The following is a 25,441-nucleotide window of genomic DNA, read 5'->3' as shown; positions in this document are numbered from 1 at the left end:
CTGAGGAAGCGATCCAGATCAACGGGGTTTCATTTGAGGGCGTTGTTATGTGGCGACAGTCGCCGCCCGTTGGACGTTACCTCCCGACCCGGCGACGTGGAGCCGGAGCGTCCGGCGCCGGAAGCTTTCGACAGGACTGAACACGACGACCTGGTCGGGGCCCTCCAGACGCTCGGCTCTGGCCCTATTCTCCGATCGTGGATCGGGATTCTGCGTACTGCGCCAACAAACAAGATCCGACCGTTTTCCTCGGTACAAGACGAGGGCGTCGTCCCCGAGCCCCCCAGATGTAAGTCACCGCCATCGCGCCGCTGGCGGTGAGGCGAAGGGAGACCACGAGTCTGGCTGGAGTGCGAGGGGGAGGACAACCACATACACGTCGCCGTACGCGGATGATTTTCTCCTTCTCATGTACCGACTGCTCTAGACCTTAGCACCAAATTTGGGCCACTGTACCTGCAAGTAGTGGCCAGTTGGCTGTTTGTGTCACTTGCAGGTACAGGGGTCTGTTTTACAATAACGTTCAGTGAAACCAAACGGGACATGGAGGGATGGTCGACCCTTCCCTTGTCACTCGCCGGGAGGATCAATTCTGTAAAAGCCACCATCCCACATGCATCCACGCTCTGCACTGCTGCGACAGAAGCTCCAAGAGGTGCAGGTGGACGCCTCCACAAGCTCCTGGATGATTGACGATCCGACGGACAGACCACAGTTTGGGACTGGTACCCTCACCTCACCTTCACCCTGTATATCCCAGACTTCTAGTAGAACTTGGGAGTCCTGTCATCCGCAGAGATTTGGGGACGGCTCTGCAGTTGTGCAGTGTATCACTGGTGATCAGGAGACTGAGCACAGGGAACTGGTGGAGCGCTTTGTGGCACGGTGTGGAAACCACCACCTCCTCTTCAATGCGACCAAGACGAAGGAGATGGTTGTGGATTTCAGGAGGACCGGGACGAAGCCGAACACTATTTCCATCCTGGGAGAAGAGGTGGAGGTGGTGGAGGGTGACAGGTATTTGGACGTTCACCTGGACAGCAGACTGGACTGGAAATGCAACACTGAGGCTTCTACAGGAAGGGACAGAGCAACCTCTGCTTGTTGAGGAAGCTCCTTCAATGTCTGCAGCAGCATGTTGCAGATCTTCTACCAGTCTGTTGTGTCCGGTGCAGTTTTCTTTGCTGTCGTCTGTTGGTGCAGCAGCTTTAGAGCCAGAGACTCCAAGAAAGGCTGGCTCTGTGCTGGGGGCCACTCTGGGGCCCCTAGAGCTGCTTGTGGAGAGAAGGATGTTGCACAAGCTGCTCAGCGTTGTGACAACACTGCACAGCCCCTACACGACCTGCTGCTCAGACAACACTGTGTTCAGCCAGCCAGTTTGTCTTATTTTGGAGTATTGAATACTACCGTGAGTGTACATGTGAGAAATCTACAAAATATTTGAATATAAATTATATTTTTAACATTTGTTTTCATTTCCGGAGTACCCCCTAGCAGTACCCCTAGGGGTACAAGTACCCCCTTTGAGGAACACTGATGTATTCTGTACTAACACACCAAGAACATTTGTATATTTTAATATTTGACTGATTCATATTTCGGCTATTTGTGTAGATTTGGTAATTTTATTTTTGAAATTACTTCAACTCTATTTTATTGTTTTTCCACACCATTCACAGCTGAAAAGACCAAACGATGGTCTGCAGAAGCGCGGCGATCCTCACAAGAAGAAACTCCAAAATGAAGCCATTGAGAAGCTGAGCAGGAAGTGACGAGAGGGAAGGAGGAAGCAGGACGTCGGCGACACGTTGAACCAGTTTATTGATGAACGTACACGTACAGGTATTGATACATTAGCATTTTGTAGCTTAGCATTTTGCCTCGACAACAGCTGCTCTGGGGGCCTCCTGCAGGGGCCGCGGGGCCCGGCGCTTCCATCGTATTGCTCTCATGTGCTTCAGTGTGGCATTCTGGGTATTATTTTGTCGGGGGGAGGGGGGGTGGGGGGTGTTGCCACGGGGACGTTTTCTTTGATTCTTCACAGTGATAAGAGTTGAACTTTGACCTCGGGGGCAGGGGATCAGGTGACCTCAGGGTTTTGGGGGAAGTTGAAGTTTCTGTGCTACGAGCGAGCGCGACGCATTAGGGCGGCTAAACGCATGTGACGCTGCAGCTGAGACTAGAAACAGAAACCAAGAGCTGACGCGCCCCCCCCCCCCCCAGCGGGACACGACCGACGCCTCTGGAATGTTGGGGCCCGGGTGCCGTTTGGGTTCCAGGGAACGGCGACTACATGGCTCAGTTGTTTGGGGGCGGGGCCGGTTGAGCGCCGCTCTGCTACCGGAATGTTTTTGGGAGGAGGAAAAACAAACAAAAAAACAAAAAGGAGGAAACTGGGTTTGGAAGGAAACCGACGCGGCGGCGGCGCAGGAGACGCTGAAATGGGAGGAGCTTCGTTCTTTCTCGACGGTCCAGAAAGCGCAGCTGTTGTCAGAGAGCAAACACGACAAAATAATTTTGTTTTCCCACAAAAAAAAATAAAATAAAAAAAAAAGGGAAAAAAATAAAAAAAAAATAAAAAACAGGAAATAAACCCCCCACCCCCCCCGGAGCAGCTGGAGCTGTGAGGAGGCGACATGCGGCGCTGAGCGTCTAACTAGGAAACAGTCAGTCAAATACTGTGAGAGGAGGCGGAGTCTCGTAACAAAAACCTTAAACGCCTTTCAGCTTCTGTTCCTCTCCAAATTATTTCTACCAAGAAAAATACAAAACATCATAAGGCGTAAGTAACTATTGTCATTTTCTTCGTTTAGGGTTGAGAAGCAGGTACAGTGTAGTTGATCCTCCAGGGGGCGACGGCAACTCACTGCTGCTTGCACTCGGCTGGAGGGTTGGCGTCCTTCTGCAACAAACAGGTTCAGTCAATGACTCCGAGGCCACCGCCACACGTCTCATGTCACAGCTTCTAGTCCTGCAGCCGCAGCCAGAGCGGACCGCCCCCAACCAGGCGGGGCAGGCTGCTCCGCCCGTCCCAGTCCACCCGCCTGGGACGGGCGGAGCGGCCCGTCCGCCTGGTTCCTTCTCCTGATGAATACAGGCTGAAAGTGTGCGTGTACACACACAGTCTCTCACACACACACACACACACACACACACACACACGATGGCGGCGTAAAACCAAGACAAAGCAGACGGGGGCTGGTGGGGTTTCAACGTACAGAAGACACGGTGCCGACGCAGACTCTCTGCGTCGGGGGGGTTAGAAGGAAACCAAACCAAACGTTAGTCGGTCCGGGGGGAGGAGGAGGAAGAGGAGGAGGGATGATGAAGAGGGCTTCACCACCAGATCAATGCCACGCCTTCAAAAATCAAGTCATTGACGCTGCAGCGAGTCGTGTTGCAGGACACTGAGGCCGACTCAAATATTATAACAAACAATCCAACATGGCCGCCACATGTTTCATTTCAGAGCAGACGGGAAACAAAATGGCCGCCAATGTCAACGGCAGCTCGTGGCGGCAGGTTAACGCCTGGCAGCGATCGGGTGTGAGACAGGGAGACGGAGGTGAAGGAAGACAGGAGGAGGGTGATGGGGGGGGGGGGGAAGAGGGCGGAGCACAGGCATCAGTGGTGAGGGATGGGGGAGGGTTGGGGGGGCGATCTCAGGCTGTACCTACCAGGACAGGGTTAGTTTTCTACTGACATCACTTAAACCTAGTGAGGAGAAAGTTATAAAAGAAAAAAGGGAAAAGAAAGAAAAAAAAAAAGAAAAAACAAAAGAAGGTCGCTGACAAAAAGTGACGGAGATGAAGAAACATCGATGAAATTGAAGAATACAGAACGTCAAAGAGGGCGTGGCTTCAAGTCAAAGGGGGCGTGGTTTCGAGGCAAAGAGGTTGTGGTTTCAAGGCAAAGAGGGCGTGACTTCGAGGCAAAGAGGGCGTGGCCCAGGAGCCTCAAACCACAGCCCCCAAGATGAGCAACTAGGCAATCAAGTTTGAAGACTACACCAAGTACTACTGGGCCCAAAGTACTACTCGGCACCAAGTACTTCCAGGCACCAACTACTACTAGTACAGTACTTCCACTATCGCGTTTATCTGGGAATATGTCAAAAACTGTCATTTCCGAATCTCTTGAGACTCCACCTTTAACCGGCACTGCAGCCTCCAGTCCTGGCATCTACACATCCACCCTATGGGCGGAGGAGCCTGATCTCAGACTGAAGCTGGGAACACATTACAAGACTATTACTTCACTTTTTATCTATTTAAATGGCGAACGCGGGGAGCAGACCGGGCGTCGCCCACATCACGACGACACTTTTGCAGGACTCCAGCACTCGCCAGGACGCATCTTGATGATTTCGCCAAAACAAACATGGCCGCCGTAGCGTCAACTGGCAGCGCACACGTTCCCCACACATCAGACTGATGAGCTCTCCCTCCCTCCGCAGCACCACGCCCGCCCACTTCCTGCCTCCTTCAGCGTCGCGCAGGCCAGCGATCTCATTGGCCGCTCAAAGTTCCCGTTGCGAGTCGAGGCTTTTGGGGAGATCAAAAACCAAACGTGTTTAATTGGACGGTGGGGGCCGAACAGAGAGAAGCACGCCCCCCTCTCAAATAGTTGCCAAATCCGTCTCCAAAATCCCGTCTCGTGGCCCCAGCTTCAATCACTTCTAATGTGAACTCTCTTCCTCAGTCGTGGTTTAATCCAAGTGAACATTAAGTAAAACCCCCGGATGAGCGGGCGTGGCCCTCCAGGTCGACTTTGATGATTCGCGCCAAAACCGGACCCAAGGAGCCGGACCGTGTCCCTTGACCGTGGCAATGTCTCAGAAGGGTGCGGCTAAGGCTCCGGACTCATTTGGCTGGGATCTTTTTCACCCCCGATTCAGACGAAAACCGCCCCGAACGGGCAAGACCGGGCCCGCGCCGAGATGGAGCCCACGCCCCCCCGCAGGGCGTGGGCTCCTGCTCCGGGTGGAGGTGCATGGTGGCGCAAACGGCTGCGCCCGGTGCCTGGGCAGCCGCTTCAAGTCAGAGCGGAAGCCGAGCCCAGCGTCGCAAGGCGTGTTCTGTATGTTGAAACTCAGCGGGTTTCAACCTGGGGCTGGGGACCCTCCAGACGGTTTGAGCGGTGGACGAGGTCCAGCGAGGTCTTAACGCCGCCCAGCCCAGAATATTCACCAGCACCGAGTCCACATCAGTTCAGTTTTTTTTATTTTATTTTTTTAAACTTTATTCCCTTTCAGCCGGTAAGCAGCCAGCCAATCATTGTTGAGCTCCAGTCTTTTGTGGTCACCAGCCCAGCAGGTAGAAAAACCAGCCAGGCAGCAGTTTGCTTTTATTTAGCCATTAGTTTAAGCCCCTCCCCATTTCTCACCTTGGGATCGTAGTCTGGGTCGTTCTCTTCGTCGGCCTCTTCCTCACCCTCCTGGAGGACACAAGATTCAGTCGGACAGTCAGACACAGAGCACAGACAGCTGAGGAGCGCTCCCGCGTCCCCGAGGCCTTACCTCATCATCAGCCTCCTCTCCCTCTTCATCGTACTGAAAGAAAACAAAAGGAAACGCAGCAAAGTCTTAGAAACACAACCACGAAGGCAGCACCTCCAAACTGCAGCCTTTTCAGGGTCAAGATGTGTACCAACGGCGCTGAGGCAGGTGAGACAGGTGCTCACGGTACTCACGTCGTCATCGTCGTCCTCGATGGCCTCTCCGGTGAAGTAGAGCACGGCTCGGGGGACGATGCGCTCGCGGATGAAGTGTCCGATCTCAAAGTCGGCCGCCAGGATGGCCTCAGAGTCCTCGTCCTGAGGAGGAGGAGGAACATCCACAGCTCAGACGGGCCCGGAGCACCCCCCCCCCCCCCAACTCAATTTGTAGTTTTTTATTTTAACAACAAACCGAACAAATAAAGAAATAAATAAAAAACAACATGAGGTTTAAACTTACCAGCTCTCCAGTCTCCGGAACTGGGAAAGAAACAACAGTATTTTAAAATCCTGTATATCTAAATATATCATTATAAAAGGTTTGGCGTCGGGGCAGCAGGATGGTTTGTTGACAGATAAACACAATTAAAACAATAACAGTCAACGCTGCTTGAGCTGAGGATCCTGGACTTATTCCAGAACCTTATCCTCAAAGGGGGGAAGGGGTTGTCAATAAAGTTTTCATGAGCGAGTTGTTTTGGGAGTCACCCTCAGGTGGCATGTGACTAAAGCTGTCCCTACCCTGCGTTTTAAATAAAGTTTTAAACTTTAGGCAGGTCTAAAGTTCCAACAAGGTGTCAATAAAGTTTTACCCTCGGGCGGGGTGAAGAAGTTGAAGAGGGAGTCGTTGGGAACCGTCTTGGTGACAGTCCTCACGGTGCCGCGCCCCTTGTGCTTCTGCTTCTTCTTGATGGTTTTCAACGTCACGTTCTTCCCCTTCGTCCAGTCGATCGTGCATCTGAGGAAGAGAGGAAGGAAGGGAGGGAGGTCAGAATTCGTATAGAAACATGGATTGCTAAATTTGTCCATGTTTTTACGTTGAAACAAAAACAACAAAGATGGCGGCGGGCTCACTCACCCCGTGCATCCCATAATTTCTGGCCCGTCGAAGGAGAAGGGGTCGCTGTCGTCGGGCTCCGACCTCATCTTGTAGGTTTTGGTCAGAACCGAGTTTGTGAAGAAGTCGTTCGGCTCGAAGTGGAACTCTAACGAGAAGCTCTACATCCACAGGAAGTTACAATTAATAACATCCAGAATTATTATTAATACCTAGAATTATTATCAACACTGAGAATTATTATTAACATCTAGAATTATTATTAACACCTATGATAATAATGACTCACCATGGGCTGGCCTGGATCTGAGAACTTGACTTTGATGTCCTGTAGATGTTTGAGAATGGGCTCGTCGTGCTCCTGAGGAGGAAATCAATCTAAATTTTAAATTTAGATTCATTAATAACTACAATAGCTATAATTAACCCTAACTCTCCGGTAGACCTGGACAACATGAACATTTCACGTCGCGATTATCGTGGTCTAAAATAAGTGCGATGCACGATATCATCAAAACACAGCACGCTTAAAATGTTACAGGCACCAAAACCTCCTGGACTCACGTGGCTACACGGTGCCAGTCGCTCTTCACAGAATGCATCAAATCCATCATTATTCAGCAATAAATAATATCATCTCAGAGAATGATTGATTGTTTCCTTAGTTACTGGTATGGAAAATGAAAAAAGTAAAGCTGACTCAGCATTTGAGTGTTGTCTGTTTTGTTTCTCCTCCAGACGGAGGTGCTCGACGCCTCCCGTGCCCGTCTTTTTATTTTGGTTTGTTTCTTCATGTAAGGAACGGTCCTGCTCCTTCCACGAAAACCTGCACCTGTCCCCTTGGGACGTCATTCAGTAAAAAATGGTTGTTTTTGTGTAAAAACTTGACTTGTAAATAAATCCTGCACTTCTGGAACGCGGAGACAGCGTTTCTCACTTTCCATGACCTTCTACAGTGGTGTGAAAGTCTTTGACCCCGTCCTGATTTCTTTTTTTTTTTGCATGTTTGTCACACTTACTGTAAATGTTTCAGATCATCAAACAAATTTAAATATTACACAAAGACAACACCAGTAAACACAAAATGCAGTTTTGCGGGGAAAAAAATCCAAACCTACAGAACCTAAATGGAAGCATGAATTCTACAGTCTCCCAAAAACCCCTGAAGGAGAACGTCCGGCCGTCTGCTGGTGACCTCCAGCTGAAGCGCCCTTGGCTTGTGCAGCAGGACAACGATCCAAAACACGGCAGCAAGTCCACCTCTCACTGGCTCCAAAAAAACAAAATGAGGCCTTTAGAGCGGCCGCGTCCAAGTCCTGACTCCGGTGGAGATGCTGTGGCGTGAGCTTAAAAAGGCGCTTCATGTTGGACAAGCCTCCAATGTGGCTGAACTACAACAGTTCTGCAGAGATGAGTGGGTCAGAACTCCTCCACGCGCTGTCAAACGCTCCTTGGCAGTTATCGCAAACGCTTGACTGCAGTTGTTGCTGCTAAGGGGGCCCCAACTACTTATTAGCTTTAGGGGCCAAGGGGCCAATCACTTCTTCACACAGGACCATGTGGGTATGGATTTTTTTTTCCCCCTCAATAAAAATAATAATAATAATGATAATAATAATAATAAACACCTTCATTTAAAAACTGCATTTGTGTTTACTTGTGTTGTCTTTGTGAATTATTTAAATTTGTTTGATGATCTGAAACATTCAAGTGTGACAAACATGCAAAGAAATAAGAAATCAGGACGGGGGCAAAGACTTAGACCACTGTATATGCCCCCCCCCTCCCCCCTCCCCAGAAAATATTCTCTTTTATGGTAACCCCCCCCACGCAATCTGAAAGTTTTTTCCCTTTATTTTTTAAAATTTGTATGAAATAACCATTTGTAAAAACACACTATTTGTGCTTTATTTGGATTTGGCTCCACCCCTACTTTACGGAAATGTTACTGCTTCCCACACACCTCCATTCACAGCCGTTCCAGCGCTTTGCCAGAAATGATTCACGGTTGAAAGTAAGAAAATCTACAGAAGGACTTCCACGCCACATCCACACACGACATCAAAACGGAACCTTGCCAATAGATTTACGGCTTTAATTCCAGTGGGAAAGGGGCTTAAGAAACAAAATGTTTTTTATTGCTTCATAGGACACACCGTCACAGATGGAGGTCTGCTCTGGGAATGGGAACCTGAACGTGGTGGATGGGTTTGTGTGCCCCAATGACAGGGGGCTCCGCTGTCTGATGCTAAGGGTGCCCGGTAGCGTCACCCATGGCAGACCTGCCTCAGGTCCTCACCAGAGTAAATAATGATGTACATAAAAAAATTGAATAAACACCAGACCCTAATGGGACAACTACAAACGGCTGGAAGAACCTCACCCGGGCTGGGGAGCCAGGCCTGGGAGCGGGGGGTCTGCAGGCGAGCGCCGGGTGACACATGGAACCCGGCCGGACACAGCCCCGAAAAAGCAATGTGCAGCCGCTGCCCTGTGGGCCCACATGCCCGCAAGGCAAGTCATCGGAACAGAGCTGAGCGATTGCCATGGAGATGGGCCTTATCAATTGGGAGGTGTTGGTCGGTGCACACATCAGATTTAAATTCTTCTGTGGAGGATACAAGGAGCACGCCGGCCTTCAGTTGTGGCGACGATTGACTGGAGGGACGCGGTCCCCCTCCCCCGTGGCAGATGGCAATTTAAAATAAGGAAATCACTAGAACCGTACGTTAGCAAGCGAGGCAGCTTTTCCAGGTCACTCCTGAGGATATTCACCACGATGAGATTATCCCGAGTGTCTTACATCCTCCCATCCCTACTCTGCAGTGAGGTTTTAAACTCAGCGTTTGAATCCGTGTCAATGAACGCTGAACACTATAGAGGCATGGATGAGCAGCAATAATGGTTAAGTTATAAGAAATTAGCAACAAACAAATGTAAATATTTACAAAAACCCACTTTAGTGTCAAAAAGAGGAAGTTAAAGAAACATTTTTCGATCAAATACACTTATACAGAAACAATTATACTCCAACTATATTTATTTCAAAACATCAGTGTAAATGGACACACACACACACACACACACACACACACACACACACACACACACACACACACACACACACACACACACACACACACACACACACACACACACACACACACACACACACACACACACACACACACACACACACACACTAAAATTTCGCAAAATGTGTTTCTTTAATTTCATATTTTTGACACTGAAAGGGGATTTATTTTGTAAATATTCACATTTGTTCGTTGCTAATTTCTTATAACTCCATCATGTCAGCCACGCCTCCATAGTGCTCGGCCACCAGGGGGCAGGAAGTGTGCGCACAGTGACATCATCCTGCAGCCCTCTGATTGGCCACCGGGCTCCTCACCTGGAGCATGTCGCTGAGCAGGTCGACGTTCTTGAAGACCGTCAGCCAGAACTCCGGGATTCCCTTGGGATCCTCCTTCTCGTCGTCCTTCTTCTCCTCCTCCACCTTGGCCTTCTCCTTCATCTCCTCCTGAAGGGCGGAGCGACAAGCGTCCGATCAGTCGGCGCTTGAAACGCGCCGGTTCAAACGCGCAGAGATCAGAGAAGAAAAGTTGAGTGGGTGACCTGAACATCCCATAATGCAGCGCAGGCTGCATACTCACCGTCAGCTCTTCCTCCTCCGCCGTCTTCCACTCGCACTCCTCGTCTGTGGGTTCGTACGAGGCTTTCACGATGTCGCTTCTCTGAGAGGAACAAAATTATCATCGTCAATTTGTAGGATTATTATTATTATGGTCTATTCTTACATTTTAGGTCCATTATATAATCATGTCACCCCCCCCCCTCTGAAATGACTCACATACAAGTCATTTGAGGGACTTTGGCCGATGTGTTTTTGGGCGCTCTAACCTTGTCGAACAGCGGCTGGTAGAGCGCGGCGTACTTCCTCTCCAGCTCGTGCACTTCCTCGTAGAACTTGGCCTCGATGTGCGCGCACTTCACCTGCAGGTTCTTCAGGGCGTTGACGCGTCTCTTCACCACCTTGGGGAGGCTGCGGACGGACACACAACCTCAAGACCCCGAAAAAACGCCCCCGTTCACACACACACACACACAAAAAACAAAAAAAAACAAAACGGGGATGGTTTTACGGCACGCGACTGTCAAACTGCGACCGCTCCAGTCCACCATAAAACCAGTCACGTTAGCGCTCACGCATCCAGCGGTGGCTGAAAAGTACCGGGAGCTGGGAAAAACAGTCCACTATGGAATTTCGACGTGTGACCTTTGACCCCTAGGGGGAACGGGAGCCACAGATTCTGAGCAAACATTCCCATTAATCCCAGATCGGAGACGACGCCAAACGGATCCGGACTGAAATGGGATATGACGGTGCCGCGGTGCCCTGGAGCCAGGCGCGCTGCTCACCTCTCCATGTAGCCGGACGGGGACCCCACCAGGCCGTCCAGACGCTCCTGCAGCGCCGCCAGGATCTCCGGGTTCTGCATCATCTGGACCGTCAACTGCCGGGCTGAAACGCAGCGGCGGTCCAGGGTTTAGACCGGTCCACACACACCCCCTCTACCCTTTAGACCGGTGCACGGGCCCCCCCCTCCGACACTTCAGCCTCGTTTATACCCCAAAACCGAAACCGCATCATGGGTTTCCGCACATTAAACATACAGTAAGTCATGTCTGCGTTCCACACATGCAATATGAATCAAAATGGGTAAACAACACAAATTCACTGCAGGCTTCCATGTTTTGCCAGACGGCACCGATGGAGAAGCTTCAGCTGGGAAGTGGGGAACACCTGCTGGGAATGACCGGTTTTCCAACACAGAAACACAAAACAAAGTCAGAAGCCAGGAAACCGCGAAAGCTTTACGTTTCAGCGACCACTGTACGAACTGATTTTTCTGGCAAGACTCAAGTTTTTTTTTTTTTTAAATCCCGTTCCACAAGCCTGCCAAACAGCACGAGCGCATGTGCAGTGCGCACGCACAGTCCACGCAGTCACGCAATCTGGGAGGCGCGGACATGAGCAGCTGCCGAAAGTAATGTCGGATGGACGGTATAAATTGGCCCTCAGAGCGGTTCAGGGGACCTCCTTCAGCTTTTAGACCACTGAGCTAGGGATGCTCCTCACAACTCATTTCCCTGTCATTTAAACAGAGGTTTAAATTTGGACTAGTTGAAAAGCCAGGAAAAAATATTGCGTGTATTATAAGAGCCATTTGAAACCGCTAATCACATCGTATTTTAAATGCTGCCACCCAGGCATAGCTCACCATCTTTTGTGTATTGCACACGCTCAAACTCAACCTCCCAGACGGACTTGGACCCTCCTCCAGCGTTTAGACCCATCTGCAGGCCCCCCCATCCTATCCCCTTTTAATCACCACTTAAATGAAACCTCACGGTTGGAAAAGGACCGTTATGATGAGAAGTTTTCCCTCTGATAAGACATTTGGTGCTCAGCCTGAAGAGGGATCCCAGCCAGAACGCAATTGGTTCATCTCCCGGCAGACATGAGCTCACACCCAAACGTTGTCGTTACAAACAAACAGCCAATCTGACGTTTAGATCGCTGCAAACGAGACGAAAACAAAGAGAAAGAAAAAAACAGAAACATTTCAAACAACGGCCAATCTCAGTTTTCTCAGCAGTGATTCTGCATCTGTGGGCCATTAGGCACGGGACGATATGAACATGTCATGTCAGGATTGTCCTGGCCAAAATAATTGCGATTCATGATATTGTTCAGATAATCATCAAATTATGCTGAAAACTCTTAAAATGGCAATAAAAAAAAAAATGTGGGAATCCCTTTACCTTACATTTTGAGAAATATTTTCATTGCATCATAAGACACCTTTTTGTAAGCATCCCTTTTTTTTAGCAAAAAACAGATTCAGACTCTCGCCAACACCCAGCAGGTAATCACAAGGAGATGAAACAGGCATTAATGAAGAGCATCTACCTTTCAAACTCATATCCAAGGATTCACATCCTTCAATAAGTCATGTTTTAAAAGGACAGTAAATGAATAACATTTTCAGATCACACAGAGCAGGGACAGCAGAATGAATGAAAAACAAACTTAACTCTTTAATAAGGTAATAAATTACAAGGTGTCCCTGCATTAATAAAGGGTGAGGAAATTGTCCATTGTGGACAAGAGACTGTCCATTGTGAGTGTCTGTTCTTTAAATAAAATAAAGAACAACTGGCATCGTGGCACAGAGTCAAACTAAAAAGGATGCTGACAAATGGCAAATTAAAATCCATCAGGAGATCAGTAGGATGGTCGCTCGCGGAGACGTTCCTGCTAATGTCATCATTCCGACAAGTGAAATTCACCACCATAAAATTATCTTGAGTTTTTTTATCCATATAAAAAATAAAATCTTACATCGTCCCACGTGTAATTATAGTTTTATATGGGCGTGTGTGACTAAAATACATCCTGTCACCATGCGGGAACAGACGGCCGTTCAGCATTCAGGCTATAAATAAACCCCGGGCCGAACGGGCGTCGAAAACGCCAAACGATCTGAATCATTTATCGAACATCAAGACGACACACAAGCAGCTACAGAATCCCAAAATAAAAGCCACAGATTAAAGCTATCCTTGGCAGGGACACAAAGCGGTGTGGAGCTCATGTCAACTTGGCCTACATACGCAGCAGACAGCACCAGCTGCAAAACAAGAAGCGGGTTGAGAACCCTCGAGGGATGGTGCTCCTTCACGCTTTTATTTTGAAAGCACAGCTTCCCACCAGATTAGAATATATACAGGCCGTTCAGATTATACTATGGCATCTGTTCCCCACAAGAAGAAATGACAACACACCAAGGCATCAGTCAGTATTTAGAGGGTTAAATTCAATATTCTAACAATATCTAAGACAATCCAGTCGAACAAGTACTGCAGGTACCGTATTTTCGCGACTATAAGGCGCATATAAACGTCTATTTTTTTCCTCAAAATGTGCGGCGCGCCCTATAGTGCGGTGCGCCCTATGTGTGTTCCGCGGACATAAGGCGAGGTGGCCCGAGTTGGAGGAAAGACTCGAGCGGTGGATCATCGAGCAAAGAACGAGTGGGGCGAGCGTTTCGACGGTCACTGTTCGACTAAAAGCAGTAACGCTAGCGGAAGAAATGAAAATTGAACATTTTCAAGGAGGTCCGTCGTGGTGCTTTCGTTTTATGAAACGGTGCCATTTTTCCATCCGGACCAGGACTACAGCAGCGCAGCAACGTCCGGCGGATTATAATGAAAAGCTGGCGAGCTTCCACTCCTACTGCAGCAAACACATCGCCGACAAACGCATCCAGCCAAGCCACATCACCAACATGGACGAGGTGCCGCTCACTTTCGACATCCCGGTGAATCACACGGTGGAGAAGAAGGGGACCAGCACGGTAGCGATACGCACAACGGGGTATGAAAAGGCGTCGTTTACTGTTGTGCTTGGCTGCCACGCAAATGGACAGAAACTGCCGCCTATGGTGATTTTTAAGAGAAAGACTTTGCCTAAAGAGACTTTTCCAGCTGGAGTCGTTATTAAGGCAAATGAAAAGGGCTGGATGGATGAGGAGATGATGAAAGAGTGGCTGAGGGAGGTGTATGTAAGGAGACCAGGTGGTTTTTTCCACGCATCACCATCGCTGTTAATCTGTGACTCCATGCGTGCCCATCTCACAGCCGATGTGAAAAACAAGGTGAAACAAATGAACGCTGTGCTTGCTGTTATTCCGGGAGGTCTGACAAAGGAACCGCTCGACATCGGTGTGAACCGGCCGTTCAAAGTAAGGCTGCGAGCGGCGTGGGAGCGATGGATGACCGACGGAGACCACAGTTTCACGAAAAGTGGAAGGCAGCGCCGGGCAAGTTACGCCACAGTTTGCGGATGGATTGTAGATGCTTGGGCTAACGTGTCTGCTGGCACTGTTGTTCGAGCTTTCGCAAAAGCCGGCATCATTTCCGAGGAGCCGCACGGCACGGAAAGTGACTCTGACAGCGAAGAAGGGGAAACTGGCATGTCTGATTTAGCGCAGCTGTTTAATTCAGAAACAGAGGATGATGACTTCGATGGGTTTGATTAATACTTTGTAATAAATACATGAATAAAGCACAAACATACTCAGTTTTGCTCCCGCTCTATTTTTAAATACGCAGTAGAGGTATTTAAACGTAGTAGAGGATATGTACCGGTATATAAAACACGCGCCCTATAATCCGGTGCGCCTTATGTGTGTGTTAAATACAGTAATGGCACACATAACTGAGACTGCGCCTTTTAGTACGGTGCGCCTTATGGTCGTGAAAATACGGTAAGTGCTATGGAACTGAGAGGGAGGTTATCAACTCTATGGTTCCATGAACATCTTGCTTAAGGTAAGTGATTAGGAAGTGGAATAAAGTTAAACAGTAGACTTGGGCAATTTCTAAAATGTAATATCGTGATGCAGTCCCGCTCAAATATCGTGATACGCAATATTATGGTCATTGTTGACCGGGGCACGGGGGGGAGGGGCAGTAACAGAAAGAGTTCCAGTTGCACACAGCAGTTTCTGGTTTTCAATTATAATAAATACATTTACAATAAAAAAATACATACAAAAAAAAATTACATCTACAACAATAGAAAATGTATCTACAATAAAATATCTACAAAAAGGCACATATACAATAAAAACAATAAAAGATACATCCACAATAAAAACACATCTACAATAAAAACACTTTTCTGTGGGAGAGACAACCTTTTAAGGCGGATCACGGGGAACGGATCACAAGTTGCGTGCGGGCGTTCACGCAACGTGCGCGAGCAGAGAATCTCCCGTTCACCACGCTAACAGCGACGGGCACCGAGACGGCGCGAGTGGAGAAATGTACACACAGAAAACAAATACATTTGCTTAGTTTGCGATTCTCAGCGCGAGAAGCACGAGGTGCATGGCAACTGGGGGCGGCCGGGCAGGGCGGCCCCCCGAGGTCGGCGAGTGGGATCAGTCGGAAACCCGTCAGTCGTGTGGAGCGGGGAGAGCTTGACGGGGAAAGAGTCCTCATTACGGGCAGTGTCGTTCCACAAGGAGAACCTACACCTAAAATAATAACACTGTTGGATGGATGGCACGGCGTTGACGGGGTGCGCACAGAGCCCATGGCGTCGGCGCTGCAACCCAGTCACCATCCACTCCACACGTGGCACCACGCCCAAATCCTGCACCGGCTTCCTTGCTGTTGCGTCGACATGTACACTGTACATCCTCTTTGGTGGCGCGAGTGAATGAGCCATATTTCCATACTGAAAACCAGGGCTGAACGATCAGTCGAATTCAAGTTGATGTTGCAGTTGTGCGTTTCCCCCGCGTGCACCCCATCGTTTGCGCCAGAACAGTGTTTTTATTTTATGTCTCCCAATGGAACGAAACCAGGCGTGACGGGGACACTTCCTCCGTGGCCCCTCATCATAACACGTAGGGCGTGGCCGACAGGATAGAGCAGTTTATATGCTGCTGTATCCAATGTTGTGTTGGTCGTACTATAGGATGATTTATTGGTTGTGCTTAGTAAATGCTACAGATGATAAGGAACTTTAAAAAAAAAATTATATCTATCTATCTATCTATCTATCTATATTAAAAAAAAACAAATCGCAATTACATTTTCCCAAATCTTTTAGCCTGAGTGAAAATATCGCATATGGTGGCAAACCGTGGCGATATTCGGCCCAAGCCTATTAAACAACACTTCTTTTTGCTCAAAACTGCAGACAGGTAAGTATTTTCGCGGATTCTCTCTGCAGGCGAAGGTAGAGGTCGCCATACGTCGTCATGACGATGCCCAAGCTACATATTGTGCAGCCTTAAACCGGAAGGAAGATTCCAGCATTTGATTCCAAGTCCAAGGACGTTTCTAAGGCAGCAAAGCCAAAAGCGCCGGAGGAGAACGTTCACCTTTACTGTTGACATCTTCACCCATCTCCTCCTCCTCCACCTCCTCCACGTCCTCCATGTCTGCTGGGTCCAGCTCAGCCTGCTCCTTACTGGAGGAGGGAGGGAAGGAGAGCCAGGTTAAGTGATGACTTGATCATTCAATACTGATCAGTCTATTGATCAGTAGATAACGATCACTCTTTCAGGCCTCAATGTCAAACTGTCGCCACAACATGGAATCATTTGTCATTACTGGAAGCAAAGCAATCGCTCAGAGTTGTTAAAATCATGCTAACGTTAAAAAGTCTCCTGTTAAGAAAATAAAAACATCAGTAATAAACTTTATCATATTAAGTCATTTCCATGATGCAGAATGTGTATTCTCACTTTCATTGGTAGTACAGAGGTTTAAAGAATTTGACTGGCAATTCTGCTAATCAACACAATTCTAATGGAAATACATTTCTCCCCCCCATTAAAATATACAAGTAAAATGATTTTACTAAAAAAAAATAATTCATAAAATTCAGAAAATCAAAAAGAACCAAAAATAAAACCCTTGTGATATCCTGAAGAGACGTTGCTCTTGCATAGTCAGTCAATTCCGGTTTGATCGCCAAGAGTGCTCCACTGTTTTTAATATCTTCTCAACACCTAAAATATTGTATTATTTCAATGGGGTGAAGAGCAGAACGTACTTGTCGATGTCGGCCATCTTCACTTGGTGAGAACGGATTCTGAGGAGGAAAGAAGAGCAATTAAGAGTTGGTGCAACAGCGTTAAAAACCAGGTGGAAACTGGATTTATATTCATGGTGTCCCTAAAATCTGCTAATGTAGTTTATTGAAAATCCTCCTTGGTCAAACACGAAAATCCAACATCCATGTCTTTCAACCGCTATGAGTCAGCCAACCGGGTGGCGCCATACCAATGTTTCAAAGTCCACTGAAAACAACTTAACTACTTCTTGTGTTGCAAGATCTAAACTACAAGGTCGCACTAATCCATGTGATGATGAGCTCCGTCAGAACAACACGTTTCTCTCTGAAAGTCACAACTATTAGTAGTGATGGAAGGTTCCACTCTGTTTGGGAGTCGCTTCCTGACGACTCGCTGGCTAAAAAGAGTCGTTCCGTTTGTCCCGCTCCGGGTTCCTTGGGTTCGGTCGGTGTGACGCACGCTGAGCGAGGGAGGACTTCCTGAAGCATCAACCAGAGGAGGAAGAGTCAGGTCGGCTCCGAGTCGGGAACGGAATTCTCACAGGAATCATTTAATTCCTGTCATTTATTTTGTCGGATGCAAAGAGTCACTCAGCCACATGAATATGAATTACGACAATGCCTTCAACTTCAAATTTAGTGCAGTAATTATTTTCACTTTGATTTGAAGACTCATTTAAGACATGTTTGCTATGAACGAATCATTTGAGGCTAGCGTCATTAACTATTAGTAGGCCATAACAAAAACAACAGTACGAGCAGCAGATTGGTAGTACCGGGCCGGCGGCCCCCATCCCAGTGTCCACCAGCAGCAGACTGGTGGTACTGGGAGGCCTGGCCCCCCAGTGTCCACCGGCAGCAGACTGGTGGTACTGGGAGGCTCCCAGTATCAATGTGTAGGAATAACTCCGCAGCGGCTGAATAGCTGGTAAATCTCCTGGCTGAGCGGACACAATGGCGTCGGGTGAAACGCAGGTTTCCTTTGTGGCGCTTCGCTCCGATCAGCAAGTTTGAGAGAAACGGCGACGGAACGTAATCCTACACCAGGAAACAAAGAGAAGGGCTGAGGCTGCACCACCAGAGGGGGAACAGCAGGACGCGGATAGAAAACAAGCGGCTGACGCTGTAGCCAGGGACGGACAGCTGACTGCCTGGTTTTACTGGTTCCACACCAGAACCGTCACTGGGAAGGCCTGAGATGCCATGTCCTCAACTGTCTCCTCGGCTGCTTCCAAGACTACCTCCTAGCACCTAGACCAGCTCCTACACAGATGTTTGGACAAGTACCATACAATCATCTTGACATAATTAAACATATGGGTGGGGGAAAAAATGACTTTCAAACCCTAATATTTGTAAATACAGAAAGCGGGAGTCAGTTTAAGTCCCGCTCGTGCGCACACATGAAAAAAATGTAACAAAACAAACTGATGGAAAGAGAAAAGGGTCATCCTCCGCTCATGGAGTTCCCCGACCTCCTCTCCTCTGTCCCTGCAGAGAGGGATGGATTACTCGCCTCTCTCCAGGAGAAAGAGGCGGCGAGAGTGTCCGCCAAAGCGTCAATCGTCTGGGAGCAACAGACACCACCGTCAAAAAAGCCCCCAATTGCCGCATGGTGGTAACTGCACCCGGGTGGAGGTTGGGGTCGGAGGTGGAGCAGGGAGGACTCTGCTTGTCGGGTGACACTGGAGGCAGCTCCAGAGGCCAACTTGCAACTCTAGTTAATGTTTCGACTTAATGCGCCAATTCTTTCTTGTTCATAGAGTGGTTGTGTTTATTTCTGTCCTCTACTTCGTTTTGAGGTTGAATGTAAATTGCAAGTTTTTCTGTAAATTCTTTGGTTTGTGGTCCAATTCTTCTTGCTCATGATAATTTTTCTTGTTAATTTTCTAAGTTGATTCCACATTGCCAATTGTTTTCCATTTTTATTCTGCACTATATCATTATTATAAATATAATAATAATAACACATTGAGTTAAAATAATATGGAGGCCTTCGGCCGCAGTCCTGTGGATTAATCCAAAACTAATCCTAGTTATTTTTATCCGTCTCCACTGTTAATCATGTTGATTAAAAAGTCAACATTTAATACGCGGATGTGTCAACACTACGTTATGTCATGGTGAGAAGCGATGGCGTGATCGCCACCCGGTTGCGCTGCATGGAGCTGGACATTGAATGTAGGGGGAGCTAAGGCACCTCCAATGACAAGGGCCACATTAATCCACTTCTCAATACGTGACTATTATTTTTACTTTGCAATACTACACTCCATGTACTTTAGGCTAGCGCCGTCTGCCCACATTGGGCTTATTACTCCCAACTCGGGTTAGCAGAGGGCTGGATAGTGCCAACTTTGTTGATAGATGTGTGCATGTTATGCTTTTATTTTTAGGGTTATTGATGTTAAATAATTGATGTTTTTAGTAGGTTTTTCATAATTTATTTTTCTAATCTATTTTTTAGGTCTATTGCATATTGTGAAATACAACTTTGTTCAGGTTTTAGCATCTGTTATTTTTATGATGCAAATTTTTAGGTTTATTGCATACTGCTGATAGCTAGCCATTCTTTATTCGAAAATTTGGGACTTTGTGCGTCTGTGCCATTGAAAATTTCTTACAGTTTAACAAAATGTCAATGATTCAGTCCTGTGTTCCACAATGGAAGATAAAACTGTCGGTTCAAGTCGTAGACCAGGGAACGACACTCTGTGATTCAGTCGCAGAGCCCTGAAGCCCAGCCCCCGCTGTATATTTAAAGTATATTAATATTACACGTGTCCAAATTGCACCACATTAGACACTGCACGTCCTTGGGTGCTCAGTGATACACCCTCCAAGTGTGAAGTAGATCGGCTGAACGGTCATCCAGATAATCGGAGAGGAATACAGACTTGCATACAGACAGACCGATTCCTTCCTTTCTAGTTCCATGTGAGCTGCTGTGACAGTTTGATTGCGGATGAAGCATCTGTCCATCCATCCATCCATCCATCCATCTCCCAGTCCGTCCATCCATCATCTCCCAGTTTGTCCAGCGATCTATCCATCCATCCATTCACCCACCTCTGAACTAGATTTAATACAACTCTCAAAGTCAATGCCAGTGTTCCCATCAGTACTTATTGGTGCCGTGCATTATACGGCAACAGTCAATAATGTGAATAATGTGAACCTGAAGTTAAACAATTTTACTTCGCACTTACAGCAACAAACATCCTTTCATATCAACTCAAAAAAGCAACTTTACGTTTTATTCCCTCAAAGTCAATGTATAATCAGGTCAAACTTGGGATTAACACTTTTAAATAATACATTTATCTTATCGTTTCGGTTATTTAGGTCAATAATGTAGATTGCATTTATTATTGTTCCTGTATTTTTTAGTTTACACTGATTAAATGTTTGTAATTGTTTATTTCCCATTTTATTGTCATTTGTCATCTATTGTGCATTACAGATTTTTTCCCAGACAATTCTTAGGTTTGTTGCATATTTAGATTTTCTTTGTTTCATTATTTTTGCCCATTTATGAGCTGCTGGGACACAAACTTCCCATCTGGGAAGGATAAACAATTACTTTATACACGCCATTAAATGGTATAAGCTCGAGTTTCTCCACCCGTCCCCACTATTATAATAACCCTGACCTCCCATCTCCACCCAGACACGTTACTGACGGTGAAGCGCACAAAAAACAGTCAAGTGCCCAAAGAGTTTCTTCATCTGCACATAGGAGGCAAAAAATAATAATAGCACAACTTCCACAATGTAAATGTGTTGATACAGAGGTGGATGTTTACTGCTGGTTTCTGAGGTTTATTGTCATTCTGTTTAAATTTTCGGGTTATTTATTGGTTTAAAGTTAACATTTATCTTTCTGGTTCACCGTCAGCTTTACTTCATTAGCCATCGTCTATGATTGTATTATTCGTTTTGCCGATATTTTGTCTGAGCTGCTGTGACACAAACATCCCGCTGGCGTTGGAAAAGGTATCTTAATAACACCAAATTGTCAGTCAGATTTTGTAAATGTTTTAATTTTCTGCTATGGTCGGATATCTAGATTATTGGACTATTAGCCTGTCGACAAGTATACTCAACCAGTGCCCCCCCCCACATCGAAGACCCTGAGTTTGATTCCATTTGATCCGATTCCGCCTCTTGGATCCAATCCGAGACCAATATTGTTATCGTTAGATCTGATTCAGTGTCTGATCAGGGGGATAACAATGGAACTAGGATCCAAACAGTCGTTACTGGACATTCTCCAACAGCGTTAACATCCTGGACAGTGAAGTTTAACTATACATCATCTTGCTGGGACCCCATGGAACCTCTTGAAGGACCCCGGGGTGGGGGTGTGGGGGGGGTGTCTCCGGCCCCAACAGTGAGAACCGTGTTTTAGTAGACGTGGTCTTGCAAGTTTTACCATGGGTGATTTAGTTTGGGAAATAACAAACCAACACTCTCGGGAAGCTTGAATCTGAGATGCACCGTACAGGATAGGGGGGTACCTGGAGGACAGAGACATGGGTGGACTGGGACAGGGCGAGGAGGGAACTGGATGACCCCTACAGGGACAGGCTGCTGGAGGATGGGGACAGGTGATGTTAAGGAGCAGAATAGAAAGGATCGGTAGATCACTACCGGGACATGGCCGGACCGGAGGACGGGATAGGGGGCTGGGGTACCAAAGAGGATAACTGGAGGACCCAAACCAAGAGGGAAGGGGTACCAGAGAACCGGAATAGAGGTGGGGTACTGAGAACAGGGGAAAGCCTGATTTGCAGGACACGTTTCCCCAAACCCTTCAGTCACCAGCGACCACATGTTGCATGCACAGCTGCTGAGCTGACAGAAGGTGCTTTGTCCCAGGGCACCATGAACGCATCGTCTATCCATTCACCTGTTACACGGCAAGACAAACTCATCTGTCCGTGAGCAGCTGTACCCAAAATCTAAATAAATGGCGTTGTTCTGGTCTTGATCAACAATTTGAAGATTTTAACATTGTGACAACATCCATTTACATTACAACACGATTAATCGTGAATCTGTCAAGATTGAAATGACAAAAGAAGCCACTTTCCCGTTTTAAATGACAGCTACAAACTATTATCATTAAGTTACCCATTCAGATTCTGTGTATATGATGACATTTTATGTATTCCGCATATTTTTGTAGTTTGCTGATCCCTTTAGACTTATGCCAATTGTCTGTACAGTACTGCACCAACCACTAACCGAGACTAATTCCTTGTATAAGAAAACCTTCTTCCAATGAACACATTACGATTCATTTCGCCAAATACAGTTCCTCGGTGTGAAACAGTAATTTCCGTAACTTCCATGTGACCCGAACGCGGCACCAGGTCTCCATCTGCTCCCCGTGGAGAACGGGAGAACACGAAGAAAAACAAGCCGTCGAAGAGCGAGGAAAACGGCACAAAACCGCCCCGCGACGCCCCCCTGTCCCCCGGTGCCGACCGGGCGCGACGGCGGTTGGTTTTATAAATCACATTTTAATCACCGTCATGGCGGGGCCCGCCTCAATGGCCGCCGCCGCCGCCGCCGCGACGGGGGAAGAACCAGAGAAACGGGACACGGTTAATGGAGCACGGTCGCTCGGAACGGTCGCGGAAAGCGACGCGTCCGGGGCCTCGGGTGCTTGTCGAGGAGCGGGGAGCGGGGAGCGGAGCGGCGGCTTACCGTGTGGCGTGGTGCCGAGGCGGTGCAGCGCGGCGGGGCGAACAAACTCCGCTCTGATGGCGGGAAGAAGAAGGAGAGACGGAGCCCGCCGCCGGCGCTTTATATACACACTACGTCATCACGCAAACAGGAAGTCACTCAGTGGTGAGGCGCGCTGGGGGCGTGGCCAGGCGCGGTGCTGGTCAATGAGTGAAAGTGAAGGCGTGGGGCCATCATCATCATCATCATCATCATCATCATCATCATATCATCATAATATCATCATCATATCATCATAATATCATCATAATATCATCATAATATCATCATCATCACCATCATCATCATCATCATCATCATCATCATCATCATCATCATCATCATCATCATCATCATCATCATATCATCATAATATCATCATCATCATCAACATCATCATCATAATCATATCATCATAATATCATCATCATCATCATCATCATCATCATCATCATCATCATATCATCATAATATCATCATAATATCATCATCATCATCATCATCATATCATCATAATATCATCATAATATCATCATCATCACCATCATATCATCATCATCATATCATCATCATCATATCATCATCATCATCATCATCATCATATCATCATCATAATATCATCATAATATCATCATCATCATCAACATCATCATCATCATCATATCATCATAATATCATCATCATCATCATCATATCATCATCATAATATCATCATAATATCATCATCATCATCAACATCATCATCATCATATCATCATAATATCATCATCATCATCAACATCATCATCATAATATCATCATAATATCATCATCATCATCATCATCATCATCATCATCATCATCATCATCATCATCATATCATCATAATATCATCATCATCATCATCATCATCATCATATCATCATCATAATATCATCATAATATCATCATCATCATCATCATCATCATCATCATCATCATCATCATCATCATGTCATCATAATATCATCATAATATCATCATCATCATCATAATATCATCATAATATCATCATAATATCATCATAATATCATCATCATCATATCATCATCATAATATCATCATAATATCATCATCATCATCATCATCATCATCATCATCATAATATCATCATCATCATCATCATATCATCATCATCATCATCATCATCATAATATCATCATAATATCATCATCATCATATCATAATAATATCATCATCATCATATCACCATCATATCATCATCATAATATCATCATAATATCATCATCATCATCATCATCATCATCATATCATCATCATAATATCATCATCATCATCATCATCATCATCATCATCATCATCATATCATCATCATAATATCATCATAATATCATCATCATCATCATCATCATCATCATATCATCATCATAATATCATCATAATATCATCATCATCATCATCATCATCATCATCATCATATCATCATCATAATATCATCATAATATCATCATCATCATCATCATCATCATCATAATATCATCATCATAATATCATCATAATATCATCATAATATCATCATCATCATAATCATATCATCATCATCATCATATCATCATCATAATATCATCATAATATCATCATCATCATATCATCATCATAATATCATAATAATATCATCATCATCATCATCATCATCATCATCATCATCATCATATCACCATCATATCACCATCATAATATCATCAGAATATCATCAGAATATCATCATCATCATATCATCATCATAATATCATCATCATCATCATCATCATCATCATCATCGTCATAATATCATCATCATCATCACCATCATCATCATCATATCATCATCATCATATCATCATCATCATCATAATATCATCATAATATCATCATCATCATCATCATCATCATCATCATCATATCATCATATCATCATCATCATCATCATCGTCATCATCATCATCGTCATAATATCATCATCATCATCACCATCATCATCATCATCATCATCATCGTATCATCATCATCATCATATTATTATTATTATAATTATTATTATTATTATTAGTATCATCATATTATTATTATTATTATCATCATCATCATCCTCATTATTATTATCATCATCATCATCATCATCCTTATATTATTATTATCATCATCATATTATTATTAATATTATCATCATCATCATCATATTATTATTATTATTATTATTATTATTATTATTATTATTATTATTTGTAGTAGTAGTAGTAGTAGAAGTAGTAGTAGTAGAAACAGAAGTATTATGAGTATTATTAAATTATCATTAATTATCGTTATTATTAGGGGTCCACTCTGAAGGGTGGAGCGTTGTTGTTTTTGTTCATATTTTTCTTATTATTTTGCTCAGAAAATGTGAAACCCATGGACTCCAAACGGATGAAGGTGGTTCAGTGACATGATGATGGGCCCCGGTGCAGCCTCTCCTA

General features: G+C 45.9%; 1 protein-coding gene across 4 annotated transcripts in view; it reads right to left on the bottom strand.

The window, feature by feature from the left end:
* Positions 1-1,804: 1,804 nt before the first annotated feature.
* Positions 1,805-25,441, bottom strand: part of nap1l1 (nucleosome assembly protein 1-like 1) — a 37,200-nt gene continuing 13,563 nt past the window's right edge. The window contains exons 1-16 of one of the 4 annotated variants that reach the window (XM_080021972.1): positions 22,950-23,034; positions 17,214-17,252; positions 16,537-16,625; positions 10,994-11,096; positions 10,475-10,616; positions 10,228-10,308; positions 9,966-10,094; positions 6,843-6,914; positions 6,575-6,714; positions 6,309-6,454; positions 5,957-5,976; positions 5,692-5,814; positions 5,519-5,551; positions 5,386-5,436; positions 3,678-3,714; positions 1,805-2,902 (exon numbers count right to left, since the gene is read on the bottom strand). In XM_080021972.1, coding sequence (XP_079878098.1) covers positions 3,709-3,714; positions 5,386-5,436; positions 5,519-5,551; positions 5,692-5,814; positions 5,957-5,976; positions 6,309-6,454; positions 6,575-6,714; positions 6,843-6,914; positions 9,966-10,094; positions 10,228-10,308; positions 10,475-10,616; positions 10,994-11,096; positions 16,537-16,625; positions 17,214-17,230 — 1,152 coding nt within the window. In that variant the 5' untranslated portion in view covers positions 17,231-17,252; positions 22,950-23,034 and the 3' untranslated portion in view covers positions 1,805-2,902; positions 3,678-3,708. Of the gene's footprint in view, positions 2,903-3,677; positions 3,715-5,385; positions 5,437-5,518; positions 5,552-5,691; positions 5,815-5,956; positions 5,977-6,308; positions 6,455-6,574; positions 6,715-6,842; positions 6,915-9,965; positions 10,095-10,227; positions 10,309-10,474; positions 10,617-10,993; positions 11,097-16,536; positions 16,626-17,213; positions 17,253-22,949; positions 23,035-25,441 lie in introns of those variants that run through there. The other 3 variants (XM_080021969.1, XM_080021971.1, XM_080021970.1) reach the window with 3 other exon arrangements.

The sequence above is a fragment of the Zeus faber genome (assembly GCF_960531495.2).
Source record: "Zeus faber genome assembly, chromosome: 21".
Taxonomy (NCBI): Eukaryota; Metazoa; Chordata; class Actinopteri; order Zeiformes; family Zeidae; genus Zeus; species Zeus faber.
Note: the sequence above shows the minus strand (reverse complement) of the source record. Positions and strands in the feature narration are given on the sequence as shown.